This window comes from Daphnia magna, linkage group LG3, assembly GCF_020631705.1.
Source record: "Daphnia magna isolate NIES linkage group LG3, ASM2063170v1.1, whole genome shotgun sequence".
NCBI classification, from domain to species: Eukaryota; Metazoa; Arthropoda; class Branchiopoda; order Diplostraca; family Daphniidae; genus Daphnia; species Daphnia magna.
The window spans coordinates 428,069-447,881 of NC_059184.1; the positions used below are offsets into that span (position 1 = coordinate 428,069).

At 41.3% G+C, this 19,813-nt stretch overlaps 3 protein-coding genes and 1 long non-coding RNA gene across 5 annotated transcripts; 1 reads left to right on the forward strand and 3 right to left on the reverse strand.

Annotated features, from left to right (window-relative positions):
- Positions 1–53: 53 nt before the first annotated feature.
- On the reverse strand, positions 54–6,968 carry LOC116919187 (kelch-like protein diablo). The gene is made up of 17 exons (XM_045171033.1): positions 6,721–6,968; positions 6,466–6,665; positions 6,052–6,400; positions 5,824–5,982; positions 5,554–5,764; positions 5,038–5,499; positions 4,751–4,959; positions 4,501–4,688; positions 2,347–2,520; positions 2,161–2,281; positions 1,977–2,090; positions 1,788–1,907; positions 1,610–1,733; positions 1,377–1,534; positions 1,169–1,228; positions 816–1,107; positions 54–743 (listed from the first exon to the last, which is right to left on the reverse strand). The coding sequence occupies exons 1-17, from the start codon at positions 6,754–6,756 to the stop codon at positions 553–555; spliced, it is 3,168 nt and encodes a 1,055-aa protein (XP_045026968.1). The 5' UTR covers positions 6,757–6,968; the 3' UTR covers positions 54–552.
- A 244-nt stretch (positions 6,969–7,212) lies between these two features.
- Positions 7,213–8,278, reverse strand: LOC116919186 (40S ribosomal protein S12). Its single transcript, XM_032925113.2, has 4 exons — positions 8,163–8,278; positions 8,001–8,045; positions 7,644–7,778; positions 7,213–7,577 (listed from the first exon to the last, which is right to left on the reverse strand). Exons 2-4 carry the CDS (start codon positions 8,015–8,017, stop codon positions 7,313–7,315), a joined length of 417 nt encoding a protein of 138 aa, XP_032781004.1. The 5' UTR covers positions 8,018–8,045; positions 8,163–8,278; the 3' UTR covers positions 7,213–7,312.
- A 749-nt stretch (positions 8,279–9,027) lies between these two features.
- On the forward strand, positions 9,028–18,917 carry LOC116919180. Of its 2 annotated transcripts, XM_045171030.1 has the most exons (7): positions 9,028–10,403; positions 13,419–13,765; positions 13,844–13,935; positions 15,097–15,149; positions 15,223–15,515; positions 16,713–16,871; positions 18,231–18,363. In XM_045171030.1, exons 1-6 carry the CDS (start codon positions 9,028–9,030, stop codon positions 16,865–16,867), a joined length of 2,316 nt encoding a protein of 771 aa, XP_045026965.1. In that variant the 3' UTR covers positions 16,868–16,871; positions 18,231–18,363. The 2 variants fall into 2 exon arrangements, with proteins under 2 accessions (XP_045026965.1, XP_032780997.2); XM_032925106.2 differs by lacking the exon at positions 16,713–16,871 and having other exon boundaries at positions 18,231–18,917.
- LOC116919190 lies at positions 10,327–18,518 on the reverse strand. The gene is made up of 7 exons (XR_006644369.1): positions 18,387–18,518; positions 18,205–18,307; positions 13,854–18,143; positions 13,422–13,798; positions 13,275–13,351; positions 11,593–11,730; positions 10,327–10,464 (listed from the first exon to the last, which is right to left on the reverse strand). It is a non-coding gene; the product is annotated as an uncharacterized LOC116919190 (long non-coding RNA).
- Positions 18,918–19,813: the final 896 nt, after the last annotated feature.

A 19,813-nucleotide genomic window follows, 5' to 3' on the forward strand; every position in this document is an offset into this window, starting at 1 on the left:
TTTTTTGTTTACCAGTGCAACTGTTTGAAAACGCACTAGAAACTCGAGATGGCTAATTACTAAATTCTTCTTTATTAACGATTTCTTCGTTCAATATATCGTAAATACAGGACGTTCCGACACGACATTGGTTCTTGTTCAAGAAGTTCTTACATCGTACCGGAAAGCAAAAACAAATCCGAATTTCAATACAACTCACTGATGTGTAAACGAGGCGTTGTCAATTTTTGCTTTGTCCTACATTAAAATATTTTTTTGCATCATTCGAAAACGCATATATGAACGTTTTGAGATTTAACTACAACCAAAACCAGAAGCCGGTTTTCGCTGCGCATGATTTCACAGGACAAATTACTTCCAAATACTTAATTATTAAGAGTCACTTCTTCATTTTACCAGGATGATAGACAGCGAATTCATAAATGTCGCAAGCTTGAAATTTTTAAAAGTAGAAAATAAAGAAAATCTTTCCTTGTTTGAAAGTTTGTTCAAAGTAAAAAAAAAAAAAAAAAATGCGATACCTTTAGCTAAGTTCCCTAAAAAACGTTATTTTCAAGCCTCCTCCTGAATCAGGTTTGCATAATGCTGGGCAAAGACGGCTCGATTGTGGGACACGAGACGTGCAAAACGTCCGGCAACGCCAGCTATCTCCGACTTGAACAACGAAAGACCCATCGGAATCTGAGTTGGACGAGCCACTTCGTTACTGATGACTTGCTTCAGAAAATCCATGAGACGAGAGTCTGGTATTAAAAAAAAAAAAAAAATTGCATTAAAAAACATCAGGACAATGCCAACACGTCATTGCTACTCACGTATGATTTCCATCACTCGATTTCCGGGGTCACGTAGAGCCAATATTTCAGCAACGATCAGTTTCTTATTTTCTTCTGAGAGTTCCGGAGCTCCTTGACTTTTCAGGGCTTTGTTGATATCTTCTACTACCTGGGCTCCCACACTAGGTAATACAGTCTCCAGTTCCTCCGATGATCTAGCATCCCCCAGGACAACAGCAGCATGCTCTTTCACGCTATTTCGAAAGTCTGGCGATGCTTGCTGCAACCCAATATCACGGTTCAACGAGACTAGAAGAATTGAGCTCAACATCTATTGGATTGAATACTATCATCGTTACTTGTCTGATTTTCATGATATCATCTATCGTTACCTGAATGCCCTTGATTTTTTGTCGCATTTCTGCGAACCGCTGTTCATCCATGGCTACCGTCTTGAAAAAAGGAAAAAAAAAAACACAATAAAAGGGAAATATATATTGATTATTTCTTGTCTTTACGTCGTTGTATCAATGTCGAAACTACCGGCAATTTGATTTCCAGACGAGGTAAAATGTAAACTAATGGTAGGGTTCAACTTACTTCAGGCCATGGATGACTGCCTTCCCAGCAGAGCAATTCTATGAATGCGTCAACCAGAACAGAAGGGATTATTTGAACATTGTTACTGGCGCTCGCCGAACTGGCTGAAGTCTCCTTCCGATTTCGATGCAGCCACGCTCGTGTATTTCGTAATCCATCTATCAATGAAAAAGGGTAATAAACATTTTCATTCTCACTATCCAATTCATATAAGATCTGACCTTAGAACCTACCAGGAGTAATTTTAAGATAATCCTCAAATTTGCTTCGCTCATATTCAACACTGCACGCTGCAATATGCGGACGAGACATTCGGATAGTAAAATTCGCCATGTCAATTCGCATTAACTCTAAAGTCTTCAATGGATTGATTTAAGGCCATTGATTACAAATGACACGATAGATATTTACCTCAAATATGCCTTTGTAAAGTGCAACGATATCTTTCATGGCTGTTAATTCCCTTATTTTATCATCACGGCCTGGAGCACAGAGTCTTGCCATAAGGGAAATAATATACTGCGAATAACTCTGGATTTTAAAACAGGAAAATGAATCAAAAATGTTATCAATAATTCAAAGAAACTAAAATATGTGTACATGCAAATCCAGAGTTCCTGCACTGATTTGCTGTCTGATCAATTCTGTGTCCAACTTGTCTTTGATTTCTTGCTGACTTCTGGTTTGATGAGGTAACAATAATGACAAGAGCCACTATAAAAAAGCAAAAGATATGATCAGCTATGTTATCAAAAGGGTGTTGTTGTGCTTTTAGTAGCCCTACTTCCTTAATTTCTTCAAGTAGTGTTAGAGCTCTGTCATACTTTGGTGGATCTTCTTCAAACTCCTCTTTCAACAAATCCCAAAATGCTTGGTGTGCTATGTCTTTAATTGTTTTTTGGATGCTAGGGGATTATTTTGAAATTTTAAGATCTGAAAAATTTTGTTTTGCAAAATTTTTGGGAACAACCTTCCAGTTGGTAAATCCACTTTTTCCAAATGAAAATCATCATCAACTGCTATATCATGGGCTAAAGCCATTTTTGAGACACTGTTGGCTGCTTTCATAATTTCTTCCAAGCTGACAAATCCAGGAGGAGATGCAGAAATAAAAGCTGGAGCAGATTGTGATGTGGTTCTTACCCTGTTTTATAAATTTTTTTATGTAAACTCTTTATATTTTGCCAGAAAACCTGTTAAACATATCCCACCTTTTAGGTGTTGCTTCTCCAGATGAAATATTGTTTTCTGCTTGATCCTCAGAACTTTTTAATTTCACACAGATTTCCCATTAGTATTTTCAGTGGTTTATTGATGTCAATATTTTAAAAAATGCTTATACTTAGCGTGTACATGTGGGCCAGTATTTGAGATATCGACAGGTTCTGTTATTTCTCTTTTACTGGAATTTCGATCATCATCGCCAGATGGTCTATCCTTGTTGGATTGGTCACTCATATTAAGAACAACAAAGAATCTTAACTGCAAGATACAGCAACAGATCAATAATGGAGTATATAGTTCTACAGAAGGATTCGAGGACGGAGAACAAAAGATATTGGCCAAGATCAACAAATAATGAACGACTTGGCAGACGATTATTATGGTATTCCTAATGTACTACGGGGTAAAGCGCCGAGGAGGAAGCCCATAAAAGCACTAGAAAATGATTTTGTTGTATATTGTATATTTAATATTTATATTTGTAATTAATTTGTCTTTTTGTCCTACACTCCTTTTCTGTTTCCTCTTTTCTGTTCTGTTTTGGCCTGTTGCTGTCTCTGTATGTATTGCTGATTGGAGGGATTGCTTGCTAGTTGCTACCTTGCTAGTTGCTAATGCCCGTAATGCGCCTCTAAGGCGCATTTTTGCGCAATAATTCACTTCAGCTGTTTTTCAGCTGAAGTGAATAAAATTCACGCAAAAATGGATTTTGCTGAATTAAATTTAGATGAAATTTATTGTTTATTTCGTCTGCTTTTTGTACAACGTTGCAACTAGCGCTCGGCCCAGCGCCAATCGGGGAGCTTTTTAGTCGATCCGGTGCGGGGATAATCTTAATCGGGGAAGCGATTTCGGTGCTCGGTGCGGTGATATCGGTGATCGGTGCCTTCCCCGATTATCAATGAATAGTGATCTAAATTGGCAGTTGCCCTGCGGCCAATAAGAACAAAATGTGATCCTAGTCACGTGATTCTCGTTGCCCTATCAGAACTCAAGGTCACTGGTAAGACTAACCCCCTTTGGCTGAAGCGGTGCTATCGGTGCAGCACCGATTATAGCACCGTTCCGCACCGAAAAAAGAAATCCCGGCACCGAACTTCCCCGATTCACTTTAATCGGGGAAGCTTAGCGGTGTCCCCGATTAGAATGTGATCCCGCCGAGCCCTAGTTGCAACAAATGGAAGAGGAGCGGCCAAAACCTAGAAGGGTGTATAGTGAATTGACAATTGAGGAGCTGAATGGAGGTCCGGACCTTTATTCAGGTGAAGTGAAAAGAACTGTTGGGAGAGATGAAATTGAAAATTCAGCTGACGTGAATTTAAAATTATACAAATTCACGCAAAAATGGATTTTTTTAAATACTAAAATTCACTTTAGCTGAATTTTTGCGCAAAAATGAGCCTAGAGTTGCTGACTTGCTGTTTCTTCACTGTATTTTATTCCAGCTACTAATTACTAACAAGTAACAACTATTCAGTTATTAAATACAGACATTTAATAAGACAAGGAAGGCTTTTCGAACCACAATTTTAATCATTGACAGAGCTTCCGTGTTAAATTTGATTTGTATTTTCTACCCCCAAGATAATATACAAAGAAATGAAAGGGTTACAGGAAACGTGTATTCTTTTTGGTAAGACATGCGTGACACCGCGTCCAGCACAAAAACTAACCGGAAAATGTCTTGATGAGAATCTTCAACGAAAATGAAAGAAAAAAAAACGCAAAACAATGGAAACATCCCATTTCATGCAACTTCGCAAGGCGCTTCATAAATTCATGTACGACGGAAAAGACAAAAACGTATAAAAATTTCAGATAATCTATGACACCATGAAGTATACGTGTATGTGTATGTGTCTGAGTCCCAACAACAATTTCTGTCAGCCTGCAGTTTTACCACAGATGTGTCTCGTGTTGAGGCATTTTGACAACGCCTACTCCACCGCCAAGTCGCCGATAGTTCATAGTACCACACAGACGCCATTGGTTCTGTTCAGGATCATAGACCTCAATTGTTTTCAAATACGTTGAGCCGTCAAAACCGCCAACTGCATATAGCTGCCCATTGACAACGGCAAGCCCAACCTAGAGAAAGCCAAAACTGGTTAAAATGCGATCAGATTCGTTGAAATGAGAAGGAAACTTACACCACTTCTTCTCGAGCTCATGGCCACTATGGGGCTCCATGTGTTGGTATTGGGATTGTAACGCTCTGCCGACGAAAGTTCTGTAGCATCATCACGTCCACCCACGGCATAGATCCAATTATTGTAAACGGCGCAGCCCAAATGTTTTCTCCTCGTCGACATTGGGGCGACCAATGTCCATTTGTTCTGTCGTGGGTCGTATCGCTCCACTTTACACGAAAAATTAAATTCCTTTCTATGAATTCTCTAGCCAGTCGGTTAGCAACGATAAGAGGAAGGAATAATACCAGTATTCAAAGGCATCTGACCGTCAGATCCACCAACGGCGTACAGGTATCCGCCCAGTACAGCAACAGCAACACCTAATCGGCGAGTGTTCATCGAAGCAACTTTGCTCCATTTATTTTCCTTTGGGTCGTAGCGTTCGACATAATTGAGACAACTAACGCCGTCTTGGCCGCCCACAGCATACAAATATCCATCAAGGACGGCCACACCGACACTGGTTCGGCACGTGGATGTGGGTGCCACTTCTGACGACCAGAGATTGGTCTGCGGGTCGTAACGTTCTATGCTATTTAGATAAGACTGGCCGTCATGACCGCCAACTGCGTACAGTAAATCGCTAAGAACAGCCACTCCTACGCCACATCTTCGCTTGGACATTGGGGCCACCAGCTTCCACTCGCCTGTCTGTGGATCGTAACGCTCCACCGAGGCGATGGCGTCTCCACTGCACCAGCCTCCAACTGAGAGAGGAATTAAATCAGCAATAATTCTTTACAAAAATTACCACAATTTACCTGCAAATAAGACTTCGCCCCTACGAACTGGTTTCCGCGGTCTCGTTCTTGGGCCTTGCATCAAAGGTCGTTCTTGAGGCAACAAGAGATAATTTTTAGCCTCATCCACCAGGTCTCTACAAGCCTCGTCGCTCTTAATGAGCAAATCTGAGCCGACAGTTCCCACCAGGAATTTTGGACTAAGAAGAGGCAACCTAACGTGTTGTAAAACCTACACCAAATTGCATGTTTTCAATGAATTCTAATATACTTTACGGAATTCTAAAATACCTGAGGTAAATGACCTCTTCTTTCAGCGACGTTGTATTTAACCCAGGCAAGAACAGCGTTAAAGACTTGCTCCTCAGATCTGACGTTGAGTTCATCGCTTGAAATAATATCGATGAGCTGATTGACAGGTAGAAGAAGGAATTCTTCACTTTCCGTCACCTACACGCAGCAATAAAAAAGGTTTATAACAGTATCTACATAAACAAGTGGTATGTAAAGGTGACATACTTCTTGAAAATTGTGTTGAGTAAATTTATCAGCAATCCTCAACAATTCTCTGCAAGAGTGGGTGTCTGCAAAGGCCCTGATTCCCAGACAATTTGAGGGATCAAGCTGACGTTTAAGGAATTCACAACACACATCTTGGATTTCTTGCAACTGCAACAAACAGGCGGCAGGGAGTAGTGTTTGCACATTGGTCTCTTCCACCAGTATGTAGGAAGTGTAGCAAAAATCTATGAGCAGCTCCATAGCCTGTTCATCAATGTCCCTAATGGTAACCTCAGTCTGGCGGGATTCAGCCAGCTCTCCGGTAAACATTGCTCTAAAGTATGGGCTACATGCTGACAATATAACTCTACAAAAGTTACAAAAGGATTAGGTTTCTTCACTATATGAATGAATATAAATAAAAATGGCAACCTGTGAGCAAATATTTTCCTGATGCCCACATTCAGTACAACATCACATAACTCTCTGTGACTCCTAAGTAGATTAATTTCTGCAAGGCAGGCCCTAGGGTGCTTTTCAGAAGTGTAAGCTAGACAGGCAGGTGAAGGGGACCTTTCAACAAGAGGATTGACTGACTTGATTCCATCCATTTTCATTGTAACGGCACCCAACTATGTACGGAGAGAAGTTTTTATGTGAACTTGGTTTCTTATTTCAGTATACAACCTGCAATCTCACCTCTTCTGGGGCCTTCATGGACATGTCTAAAACGGGATTATCCGACTGTAGAAAGCACTAAGCTGCTTCGCAGCTATGGAACATTACTTACCCAAAACATCGGCCAAAACACATTCACTGTTTCACGAAACTACAAAATTTCAGAAGAATACGTCGAGGATATTCATCGAGGCCCTACTTTCTACAATGTTTGTTTCGTGAACTGAAGGGAAAGAAACGCCAAAGTCAACGTTAGCTAGTTCACATTAATCCCGCTAGATGGAGTATTCTTTCCCTTCAACTTGCAGAATCCAAGTTGATGAAACTACATCCCATCAACGTCTGTAATTACACGTCTCAGAAGCAAAATTGCCATTTTCCCCTCTACAATAGCTACTAACTATATTCACGGTATTTAAACCCCTAAGGGCCAAGAAACAAATCTTCAGCAGGAAACAAATGACACGGAAAATTTTACTTTCCTTTTAACTTCCATTCCAATAAATTCGACTACAGGCAGATGTATTTAATCAGGCACAACATGATACATGAGCAACAGAAAAACACACCCGTTAGAGTCGATTGAAATCAGTCGTTGAAATTACTGTTTCTTCAGGTAGTCGAGAACGACGGCGGTAGCTTCCGTCTCAATGCCCCAATCTTTGACAGCAACGCAAGAGCATCCAACGACCTTGCGGGCCTTGCCCTCTTTGTCGATCTTGCAGAGACCAGCCCATTCACCAAGTTTCTTGTTATTGTCCACCTTCATCAGAGGGATGTTGTGCTCTTGGCAAAGAGCGGTGACCAGTTTCTTGTACATGGGTTCACTGCAGTTGTCAGCCAATACACAGAGAAGGGCCTGACGTCTAGTGAATGTTGATAATTTAATTAGTGCAAACTGTGGAATCTCATTAACTTAGATGATGCATTACTTGTCCAAAGCTTTGGCAGCCTCATGGAGACCACGAGCCAAACCATCATGGATCATGGCATTCTTCAAGACTTCTTGGGTAGCTGTGTTGATGTCAAGTGGGCCACCGGCAACTGGAGCGCTCAACACATCACCTCTGAAACACAAGGGAAATTATATTACAAACAGGCTATTTGTTACTCAATGACACCGGAGATGCAAGTGCAATGAGCTTTACAACACGTAACGACAAATTATGTTTAGCGAAATTGCTTTCCTATTATCAATTTTCAATTTTCATTATTTATATATTACAATATACACATATAAAGTCAAATGGTTTTCATAAACAACCGGTGACACGGTCAAGTCAACTTACCCTTCCATGTCAGACATGATTTTAACAGCTGAAATGGAACTCCTTCTGAAAATAGGTAAAAAAGGAAAACTCGGTAAAAATCCAACGACATCTTCAAAAAGTGGCCATTAAAATAATACACTGGATGTCTAAGATTGAAAAGGATAAACATGCAAAACTTACGATGATGTCCGAAATGGACTAAAAGTTGTAACAGACAGACGAGTTTCTTGCGGAAGAGGCGCTTAGCTTAGCGATATATCGATACATAGACATGTGCAGGGTTGCCAGACAGAGTAAAATAGTTTCTGTTAAAAACTCATCACCAGGTGGCTACCGGTCAATTGTGACTTTCCCTAAAGACAAGCAAAGTCACAGGCATGAATGTAGAGCTTAAAATACAAATATTTCGCGTATTTATTTTACATTTTGAAACAGGAATTTATACTTGAAGCAATTTTTTAATGTGGTTACTACTAAGCGAAACAGCATGTTTAAAGAGTGCCCAAAAGAACGTGATAGAGTAAACTGTAAACTGCTGTCTGCGCTAACGTTTATGAGATATGACGGAACATGAGCAACTAAGATGGAAAATTTCGTAAACACTATAACGCAGACTATTTGATGGCACATATGCACGCAACTTGGCAGCAGCAGGTGAAACGACAGGGCTATTAGGGATTTGTTTATATGTGGTACTCCATCTCACATGTACACCAGGGAAGAATGTAGTAATCAAGAGTTTGGGGTTGAGGGGAAGCTACCGGGATCGTGGACTCAAAACTTTTTTGGAATCGGTCATGCGCGTCGGCTTCCACGACAACTGAAATTGCATTTTCTCCGGCTGACTGTTGTATATAAGGGCACGCGCGCAGAAGTGAATACGTTCTGTCGCGGACCAAGTGTCCGCCTAGCAACTTTTCCCCGCACTCGTTTTCTTTTCTCTCGTTTGTTAAGTGTGTTGGCTCCTTCGCTTCTGCTTTATTTATTTCCCTCCTAATTAAATCCGCAATTTTGCATTCACGAACTTTAAGAATGTGGCCTAGAAATGGAATTCTATAGCGGCCAAAAAATCAGTGGCGTGTCCGCGCGAGAAAAAACTGATTCGATGACGTACAACAATTCCTCCGTGCCAATCATGGCGGAAGTGACAATACTAACAACAAACACAAGCAAACGTCAACAAGACTTGTTAGCGACAGCTCTTGCCGGCAGTATCACGCGACCAATGTCGACATCATCGTCGTTGGTCGACAGCAGTCGACTAATCGCCGATGATCAACACTTTGTTGGTGAGTCAACCAACAACCAACAACACGACATGATAATCAGTGGCAGTATAAAGCATTACGGTGAACATGACTGCGCTGGTGGGGCTCGTGCTTACTCGGCTGCCTCGGCCAATCACCCGACTGAAAAGACTTACTGTTATTCCGATGAAGAGGGCGATGAAGACGAAGAAGGGGATGATGATGTGTTGGCCAGCGGTAATCGTTTGAGTCGACGACATTCATCGGCAGGCATTGTTCCATTGTCATTAAGATCGACGTCGTCGTCATCCAACGCGATCGACACGGACGTGCTGCTAGCGACCGATGGACGTGCTGGCGTCAGCCGATCGGCAAGTCGACGGTGCCGCATCGACGAGGAGCAACGGAATCAATCGACGATAGCGATCGCACGCCCGGCCCTAATCAATAATAACGTCGGTAATTGGTTGAACGTGCCAGGTGCTCCTGTCGACATTGGCAAGAAGACGATGAAGAAGAAGAACAATGCCTTCACATCAATCGAGAAGCAAATGGAACGTTTGGAATTAGTGCAAACTCCAGCGCTAGTTGTCGGAGCTGCGGCAGCAAGTATGAGGAACCAATCGCACAGTCAACGCCATCATCATCAGCAAAATCATCGATCTAGCAATTGTGTAGAGTCATCGCAGTTACTGGTGCGTCATCAACAGTCGTCTCAACACGTCCGTTCTCAGTCGGTCCGTGTCGCTCCTTCCGGCAGTAAATTCGCACCCACGGCACCCAATAGGAACAATAACACCAGTCCAATCAATCAACAACAACACAAATTAATATTTGACTACAACACTAGCAGCAGCATTCAGCAGCAGTCTATAGGGAAGGTCCGTCCTCGCGGGACTAGTCTGCCCGGCACTAATCGTGCCATTGCATTGGCAGATGTTGGGATAACCACCGGCATCAACGCAGACGAAGTCGCGGCTCAGCAGCAACAGCAATACTGCGATAAAAGAGAGGACGACGAGGCTGATTATTACCTGTTGAGACATTTCATCGTTCACGGCAAAAGCAATAAAGTGGTCAATCGGGGCGATTCCTTCCGTCGGTCGCTGCGTGCTCATCCGAAACAGCAGAACAGTAGCGCCGTCAGTCAACATTCCAGCACGTCCAGCATCAGGTTAATATCATTAGTCTTTCCAATTTTTTCGAATGTTTTATCTGACGTGTGTTTTGTACACCTATTAAGGGCAGACACAAATGAAGTTGTTCCTTTATTATCTATAAAGGCTCTCAAAAGCGTGCGTTCCCGACGAACTCTTACGTTTGCATCTATTGCCTATCAACTGCGCAATAGGTTATATACTTTCCGAATGAGCCAATGGACGATTTTATGTAGCATATATAGAATTACGGTTATTGCACGGCGATATCGTTCGAGTTGCTCTGAATGACCAGGCACTTTTAAGGCGGACCGATGAAATGATGTAATAGAAAATAAAGCAGTAAAATCTAAAATGTTGTAGCGTAAGTCTAAATTTGAGCTAGAAAAATATCCACAATCACGTATATCCTCCTGGTTGTGTATGTTTAGTAAACAGTTTTAACCAGACGCGCCAGAGAGTCTAAATATATACGCCCGATGCACCGTTTCATATAGCCTATTGCACGTCTGCTGTGTACTACAGGTTTTTATGGGTTCTCCTTGTTTTTATGGGCTATGTATCCAAACGGAGGCAACGTGCAGTGCAGTCGTTATTTCGCCATCGCCAAAAAAGAAAAAGCGCCTTCTGAACGCTTGGTTGCGTCGATCCTAATAGGCTTAAAGACATAGTCTTTATACAGAAAACAAGGGCACATGTGCTGGCAGCTCGCGTGTGTGTCGCTAAAAACAAATTTTTGTGCGATGTACTCCACAAATTGTATAATGACTGCCCTGTCTTATAGTCTGGAATTTACAGTCTAGATGTCGGTCAATTTTTTTTAAATTACACGTACTAACGGCCGATATACCTGAATGTATGGACTTGACTGGTGACGTCAACTGGTAGAAAACTAAACCAACACTCGTGCATGCCGACTGATCGTTTTGCGCATTATCGTAACGTTATCCACTGTTGAAATACATCTAAATGAATATTTCGTCACGATCAACGCTATACGCGTAAAGAACTTGGAAACAAAAACTCTATTTCCTTGATATTAGGTGGTGCTTGCACGCTCGGTTGAGTTTCTGTTTGTACCTGGCTGTAATGTCACAAAGTCTGCCGAAGGGACATGCGTGTGACACGCATCAGCAGTTCTTCATACTTTTGCGTTTGACTCACTTGTACGTATGCGACATATGAACAATGAAATTGTATACGTACGTTTGAGTTTTCTGCGGCCGCCTATCCACATAATGGTTGCCAGTAGCAGCAGCGACAATCATGGTGTTGCTGCATGTGTGGCGTGCGTTCTATTATACCAGCTACTAGGTGAAAGAAAATCATGGGCAACGCTACAACCTAAAGCAATTCAGAAAGAAAAACACATTAAATTCATTGTTGCTAGTGCTAGAAAATTCGAATCGAGTAGACGTGCAACAAAGAGAAGTCCACGTGTACAGGACGATATATTGAACGGTGTCGCTAGGAGAGCTACAAATACACTGCGTACCATCAATGTGTGCATGTGAAAAGTATAGCCATGGCTAGATATATGTCTTATTATACATTCGTAACTGACGGCAACTGTACAGCGTACCTTTTCGGTATTGCTCGAAAGCTGAATAATAATAATGGATTTAGCTTATATGCCTACATGTATATACAGCGCTACCGGCAAAACACGAAGGACACTTCAGAAAAGTCGTTGCTATCGCGTGATCGAGAAAAGAATCACATATTTATAAAGGAAGTCTTCAGACTGATCCTTATCGACCCGTGTAAAAAACTTTCCCGATCTGAAATCGTTATTTTAAGTATAACATATTAAGCAGATGCCCAACGTAAGGAATCAAACTGCATTAGTCTACGCATGGTTCATTCGATGTTCTTCGACACGTTCATGATTCACTATACAGTCCTACACTCTCCTTATAACCCTCCTATGCAGGATCTATTTGAAAAATAAAAATAAAAATAAAAAAAATTTTAAATGTGTCACGAGTTTTATGTGCAGGCTCAAAGGATTACGTGACTCGCGAGAAGAATTCTTCAGATCTCACGGACAATAAATAATAAATAAGACATGGAACAGCAGCCCGTCGGGAACGAAAAATATTTTGTTGTATATGTACAAGGTTTATGGGCAAACAGTAGGGCGTTGCTGTATACATCTGCTGATATGATGCGTCATCAAAACAAAGTGTGCTGACATCATACGTGGATTTAGTAAAAACAATATAGCGCAATCCCCTTATATTATTCACAAGCAATGATTTATAGAGGGCTTTATAGTCCTATTGGGAGTGCAAAATAGAGCTTCTAAATTTACAGGAAAGACAGGCATGCATCTACCAAAGATCATGGGCAGAAAAGGTCTTTGCTTTAGTATGTGTACCATGAATGTAAATGCTTGTATGTTTAATCTCTTCATCCATTGGCCATTGATTTGATAAAAAGCTGATGATAATGGCATCATAGGAAGGCTTTAATTGGTTTTCAAGGCAGCTACAACGAGAGGGGATTACTGGCACAGGAAAGCTGTAGGCAAAAGCTGCCTGACTTGTTATGAAGTGAAACTGAAGGCAATTGCTGCTATATCTTTTTTTTTTAGTTGCCATTTTTAATGCAAAGCATGTTAACAAAACAAGTAACTTGTAATAGGCACTTGACACTGAAGTGCCAGGTGTAATGAAAGTGTCTTGATCCTCCCTGAAATAGATTCAACTGTGCATTCGCAGCTTGGCATAATTTACTATCATGATTGTCTACAACTGTGCACATAATCAGTGTTGTATAGGACATGTGATTACATTTTCGTGTTCCAACACAAAATACAAGGAAGAGCACTTCACCTGTCTCATACAACATGGTGTGTGTTTTGATTAAATGAAATGAAAACTCACCAAATTTTGACAACCACATGCATCTTATTGTTTGTTAATGGCCTGACAAAGTCTGCTGCCCTGAAGTCTTTCCTTATCTAAAAAAAAAAACACATTTTCATTGTGTATCTATTAATAATGTCAATGTTGTGTTTGAAATAACAGTACCGAAAATGTGGCCGGATCTCCACCACCTATCCAACCACAACAGCAACCATACCACTATCATCCGCAACAACAACAACAAGGACAATACTACTCACCGTACCAGCATTATGGGTTGACGGATCAGGTTCAGCAACAACAGTCATCCAGACGTGCTTCTTTATCTTTGCTAATGGTGGCCGGTGCTGATCAACAACAACAAGCTGGTCCATCACCGCCATCTGGTGGTCCTTCGTTAGGAGAACCTTTCCGAGTTTTGATGTTGGGGGCCTCTGGAGTTGGCAAAACCGCCCTTACAGCCCAATTCATGACATCTGAATATCTCAACACTTATGAAGCTTCTTTAGGTAAGGCAGCATAAATACTACAAAGCTATTTGGCTGGAAAGGAATTAAATGAAATTGTATTCTTTTACGGGGTTATAGATGAAGATACCTGCGATCGCTCCGTTTCGGTTTTGCTCGACGGGGAGGAATCTCAATTGGTCTTTATCGATCATCCACATGGGGAAATATCGGTAAGTTCTAGCACGTACGTTTGTCTTCATTCTCTTTCCGCCTAGTAATACGTAAGTAAATGATCCAATATTGTTGTACACAACACGTATACACAGGCTTCAGAGGCAATATACAATAATGAGTAATGCCATTATTTTTTAAATCCTAGTTAAAACTCGTCAGAAAAGTGGGCCGCCATGTTTTATTTTTGGACAGGCTTCTTAAATGCGTAGAATCCCAAGTTTTTTTGTTTTTAAAAAAATAAAATCTCATACCTTTCCACGAAGGCAATGCTACTTTGCTTATAATATATTTTCTTTTGCCTATTTGGGCCGATCAAATTCATAAGTTTTGCAAGTCGATAACAAACGTAGCCTGTAGGCATCAAATTTTAAAAAGACAAAAAGTTTGCAAGAGCGAGAGAGAGAGAAAAGGAAACGAATAAAAATTTTAGACCATGTTTGGAAAAATTATTGTTTACCTCTACAATAATGGAGAAATGCAGTACGAAAGAAAGCATTCTCTCTTTACGTGCAATATGATAGCCTAAAGCTTTGTTGCTGCAGAACTGCTTGCGAGACTGATCTGCGGGATACCCTCTCGCAACTACATTCGTCATTATTGGCCTGAGTCTAGACACAGACTGCAAGAAAAAGATCAAAGAAAACAAAAATGTGGGTTTGCGCTTAAGTGGTCTGTTTGATGCTGCCGTATAACCGAGCGAAAAGAAAAATTTTAAAGATCAAGGGAAAAAAGATCGAGTCCTCTTCACGTGCATAACACATAAGCCAGTCTAAGGTAGAAGCCATCAATGGAAAAAAAAGATGTCAAAAGTCAAAGAGGAATCCTAGCCAATTCAACGTAGAAAAAGTACGAGTAGAGACATGTACACATTTGCCCATCATGTATCATTACATTAACTCCAATCAGGACCCTTTTACGTACGGTGTAGGTAACTTCTGTTATCGCAACTCATTAAAAAGATCAATCGATTAGAGTGGCCATATAAATGATGCCTTTTTATGTAGTGAAAGGATTGCTGTAATGATTCGTCGGTGAACACTGCAAAAAGGTCTAACACTGCTTTAATAAGACTATTCTAGTATTTGCTATGCCAGTACACGTTCAGCTAGGAAACTGCTCTTGATATCCAAGTAATTAATCAAAACCGTTGGATGTAGGTGGAGAACAGCGTATCAACGTACAATCCACACGCTTTCGTCATCGTGTACAGGTAACATTATCGAAAAGAAATTCAATATACCTGTCATGCATACGTACATCTAATTACCGGAATGAATGCACAGTGTTGTGGATGCCGAGAGTCTGCGGGAGGTGGAAGAAGTGCTGCACTTTTTATGGCGACATTCGTTAACAAACAATCGAAATTGCAACAGCAGTACATCGTCCATGACGAATTCGTTTTATGGCCGACAACGTCATCAAACGGCAAGTGCGACGACACTGTCCACTACGGACGCTCCAATTGACCAGACATCGCCGGTTCGGATAGCACCTTTGCAAATGTTGCCACCTCCGATTGTCATTCTAGTGGCTAACAAGATCGACCTCGTCCGCTCTCGAATCATTTCCCCTCAAGGTATTCGTCTTGACTTGAATATTTACTTAAAGGCTAGGGTAGACGCCAGCCTTTAAAAGTAAAAAGACGCATAACAAAATGGCTTTTGTGTCTCGTTTTCCCGTAGGGCAAGGTATTTGTAAGCTGTATATACGTAAAACTATTTACAGATTCACAGAGAAGCACTATGTAGATAGGAAAAGCTTAGATCCAACCATCTCTATAGTGGTGGCCATGTATTACGTATAGGAAGCAGAATGGCAAAAATCGATTTCTTATTGTCGCATTTGAAATCTATAAGAAAGTAAGAATAAAAGAAACCCATAATCGCGTGCGCGGGCCACAGTCGGTGACAGCTGCTCTCTTTTTTTTCCCACAGTCTGTATATCGTACGGACTGCACTCCCCTACATATATCTATCGATCTTCGGCTCCGACAGTCAACCGACGATGTGCTCTTACGGCGATTGCCTCTGCGAGGCGCCGATTCCATTCGCTAACAGACGAATATCGGCTCCGCGAGGGCTCTAATATATACACGAATACTAACGGAAACTTTTCTGTACAAACTTTGTATTATTAGGACGAATGCGTTGCTGTGAATTGATTTCCCAAATGCCGAGCGTAGACGTATTACAAAGAGCCCTATTGAATAATTGGGTGGGTCGGTGAAAGTTGATGGAAAGGTGCACCGATGCCGAACAAAAAATATCCGGAGAAAAAGTCTTGTAGCCAACCGATCGTATGAGATAGCCCGCCGTACAAATATATAAACTTCAGTCGAAGATCAATATTGTATAGTAAATGGACCAATAATAGAAACGACCGCTTGGCTCCCAAACAGCTGCTACACCCTAATCAAATCTGCGGTGAAAGTTGTGTGCAATCTCAAGTGAATTGCTGAGCATTCAACAGACGCGTCGATGTATTGGATGTTGGATTACAAGAGCCCTTAAGTACGTACTACGTAAGACTATAATAAATGTCAATCGAAGACATTACTCGTGATCTCGTTTGTGTACTACATCAACACGTTCTTTTGTTGCGAGTCGGCAGTTAAGTGGTGCAACATTAGCATCCATCATCGGTTTTGGCTCCGGCATTGACCGTTGGAGAAAATTGGCGCAGTGGGGGGACAGACGAAAGAGGCGGACGGTGCACTCTAATATAAGCAAATGTATCGACCTTTAGTAATAATCCAAACCTTATCTTTACATAGAAAATGACGCAGGCGGTTTTTTGAACGAGTCGAACGAGGCGGGAATAAAGACACAATCCAGAGTCAGTGACAGACACGTCAGAATAATGAACAATCGAAAGCCAGCCAATCCGTCGCCAAACAAGAGAATATCTAAAGAAGAAAATGAACAATAACGAGGTATCTCAGCTCATCGGCTGGTTAATTACGCACAGTAAAACTAGGGTGTAGTAAGCAACGGGCTGGGCATTCTCGCTTCTTTTATTTTCGATGTTGATGGGGACGGTATACGAAATGCAAAACAATTCGTCCTCTTCGTCTTTCTCGACATTTCCTACGATGCATTTTTTCAACCTTTTGTTTACCGAAAAATTTTCTCATTAAGCAGGTCTTGACAATGGCATTTTGTTTGTTCCCCTATTTTTTAATAAACAGCCAAAATGACTAGAAACAAAAGGTTGTTGGAAATGCAATAGCGAGCGAGTTATATCCTATTTATTAGACACTAGACGCTATAGGAACAATATCAAGAAAAATACGGTCGATGACGGAAATATGAGGGGAAAAAAAGCTCGTTCCATCATCTTTCCTTTCGTTTAGAAAAAAGGAAGGAAGATGGCCGAAGGAAAATCGAGAAGAGATAAAAAGGAAATCGATAGGGGGGAATGTAATAATTATCAGCCCATCACAAATACAGGATCGGAGGGATGCATGGCCTAGAATACGGGAAATGCACACAATAATGCAGCACATGTCCACCAAGAAAAAAAGGGGGGAAACTGAAAAAGACAGTCACGTCAGCAGGCGTTTCCCTTCCGGCCCTGGATCGGGTGGATCGGGGGAGAAAAAGAAAATACGGGTTCGAATGGTGTCTAGGGATGTAGAATAACAATGAAATGCTAATGCGCGATATCCAATTATTTATAATACTGTTCATCGAAACGGTTTAACATTCTATCGTCGTCAACAATGACCAAAGAGAGACGGGACATTGATCAAATACATTACGAGAACTTGTGCTAAACTCTCTAACGTAAGACAGTCAAAGGAGAAATTGAATCAAACTTTATGTCGGCTGTACTTTTCTTTTTCTTTTTTTTTCGAAAAATAAAGAACGTAACATTTCCGCACGTATACCTGTATTGCGGATATCCATCGTGTTGTGTCGTTGGTATGAAAAGAAAAAGTTTGTCGGAAACTCAACTGATGTTTTGGCAGCGCAGATCATCAAGAACTAAACAGTTTTCCCACTTTTTCCCCCACCAACCGAAAAAAAAAAAAAAGGTTCAGAACAATAGACTCACGTCAACAACAGCTCCGGGTGCATAATATTATAACCAACTGCGACTGAGGCGTCAAAGTGGATGTCCTGTACGCCAACAGCCGAACCACGCACTTTGAAATTGTAAACTTGCGTGTGCCATTAGTGCCATCAACAGCCACCGTAGAAAACTTTAATTTTAATGCACAACAGATAACAAAAACAGAAGGCCATTGTTTGATTTTTACTTACTTTCTTTTTTACGGTTTATCTTGCAGCGGGTAAATCATTGGCGACGTCGTTCGATTGCAAGTACATTGAGACATCGAGCGGAATGCAGCACAACGTCGACGAGCTTCTAGTCGGAATTTTAAAGCAAATTCGATTAAAGATACAAAAAACGGAACAGATGTACCAGCAGCAATTAACTTCACCTAATTCCTCCACGTCTTCGTCGAAAAGTTTATTCCGCAAAAGAAGTGGAAGACGACGCCAACAACAACAACAGCAGCAGCAGCATCTGGTTAATTACCAAACGACGGGGTTGTCAGGTATTTCAGCTGAAGGCGAAGGATCGTGTTGCATCAGCACCTCCGCCATTCCCGGAATAGCCACCAACAACGCAGGACGGATAACAATGACGTCATCAACGACGAATCGACGTTCGGCCAGTCTTCGCGTCCGTCGCATGCTGGGCAAAGCCGTTTGGACGTGTGCAGAATATTACCACAGGAACAAATCACGCTCGTGCGAAGATCTTCACGTCCTTTAAGAACATTTAATGTCCTTGACGAGATATGTTGAATGATATACATATATCGCATCACACCACATATCTCTCTGTGACAGCCATATGGACATTATACATAAGTTAGCTGCCAACTAACAATTGAAAAGTCTCGTTGTTTGTCTGCGTTACGTCTCTGTTTTCTGTTGGACTCTCTAAAATACATTGATCATATCAATCAGACGGGTTCACTTTTTTTTTCTATCTCAGTGAGAAATTCAGGATTTTGTTTTTGTCTAGGTGGGGTCATGTTTGCTCTATCTTTGTGTATCGGACACAGCATCAAAATATGTCGATTTGTTGTACTGGATAACATTTACTGTTGACGCCGTTGACAGACAGGAGCGAATAACATAGCCGAATAACTTATTGGGCGCGGCCATTACTTCTATTTTTGCTCTCTTTGTGATCTTTCGGCTCAGCACTTACCCTTCTTTTGAATCTAATGCGTCAGATAGTGTCCTCCCATCTCCCCGTTAATGGATGGATATCGGACTCAAAGTACAATCAACTTGGCTCACTTCTATTTACTAAGCTTTTATCCCTAATGGAAATGAGGCAAATTTCCTACACCAAATTGTCTGACAAAAGACAATCTATTTCGGAACTGAAATACTCACCTTATACGTACAGCAGCGAAATATCCGTCTACTATTTGTGTGGGCGATACACGGCGTGTTTCTCTTGGTAAGATGACACATCTGCGACACCCCCCCAAGGCACCGCACCCAACCACCCGTTAACGAACGATACGTGTATAAGATTGCACGCTCGTTATTTCATCGTTCGGCATTCGACCTTCGTTGTTGAACGAGAATTTGCTCATTAGTAAAAAAAAACTATTGTTCAAGTGTGCAATCGTGTCCAAAAACTGTCGTACGTTCGCTGTTGACGAGAGTCGTTCACCTTGTCAAACGAACGATTTTTCTCTTCGTTATCAAAGACAAGATGAGGTTTCTTCCAATTCTTCACATTTCCTTCGTGTGTTGTCGTTAAATTAGCTCGCAAGTCGTCAGTCCCGCGGAAATACAGTCGTATATCAAAGCGTTCGTCTTGAGAACTTGTCAGTCCCTA

Excerpts from the sequence above, each read along its gene's own strand:
- LOC116919187 (XM_045171033.1), bottom strand. The coding sequence starts at position 6,756 with ATGTCCATGAAGGCCCCAGAAGAGGTGAGATTGCAG. Across the intron at positions 2,521-4,500 it reads CAACACGAGACACATCTGTG|GGTAAGAACCACATCACAAT; the intron begins GTAAAACTGCAG and ends TTTATAAAACAG. Across the intron at positions 1,229-1,376 it reads GCAGTCATCCATGGCCTGAA|ACGGTAGCCATGGATGAACA; the intron begins GTAAGTTGAACC and ends CCTTTTTTCAAG.
- LOC116919186 (XM_032925113.2), bottom strand. Across the intron at positions 7,578-7,643 it reads GCTGCCAAAGCTTTGGACAA|ACGTCAGGCCCTTCTCTGTG; the intron begins GTAATGCATCAT and ends AACATTCACTAG.
- LOC116919180 (XM_032925106.2), top strand. The coding sequence starts at position 9,028 with ATGGAATTCTATAGCGGCCAAAAAATCAGTGGCGTGTCCGCGCGAGAA. Across the intron at positions 13,766-13,843 it reads CACTTATGAAGCTTCTTTAG|ATGAAGATACCTGCGATCGC; the intron begins GTAAGGCAGCAT and ends ACGGGGTTATAG. Across the intron at positions 13,936-15,096 it reads ATCCACATGGGGAAATATCG|GTGGAGAACAGCGTATCAAC; the intron begins GTAAGTTCTAGC and ends CGTTGGATGTAG.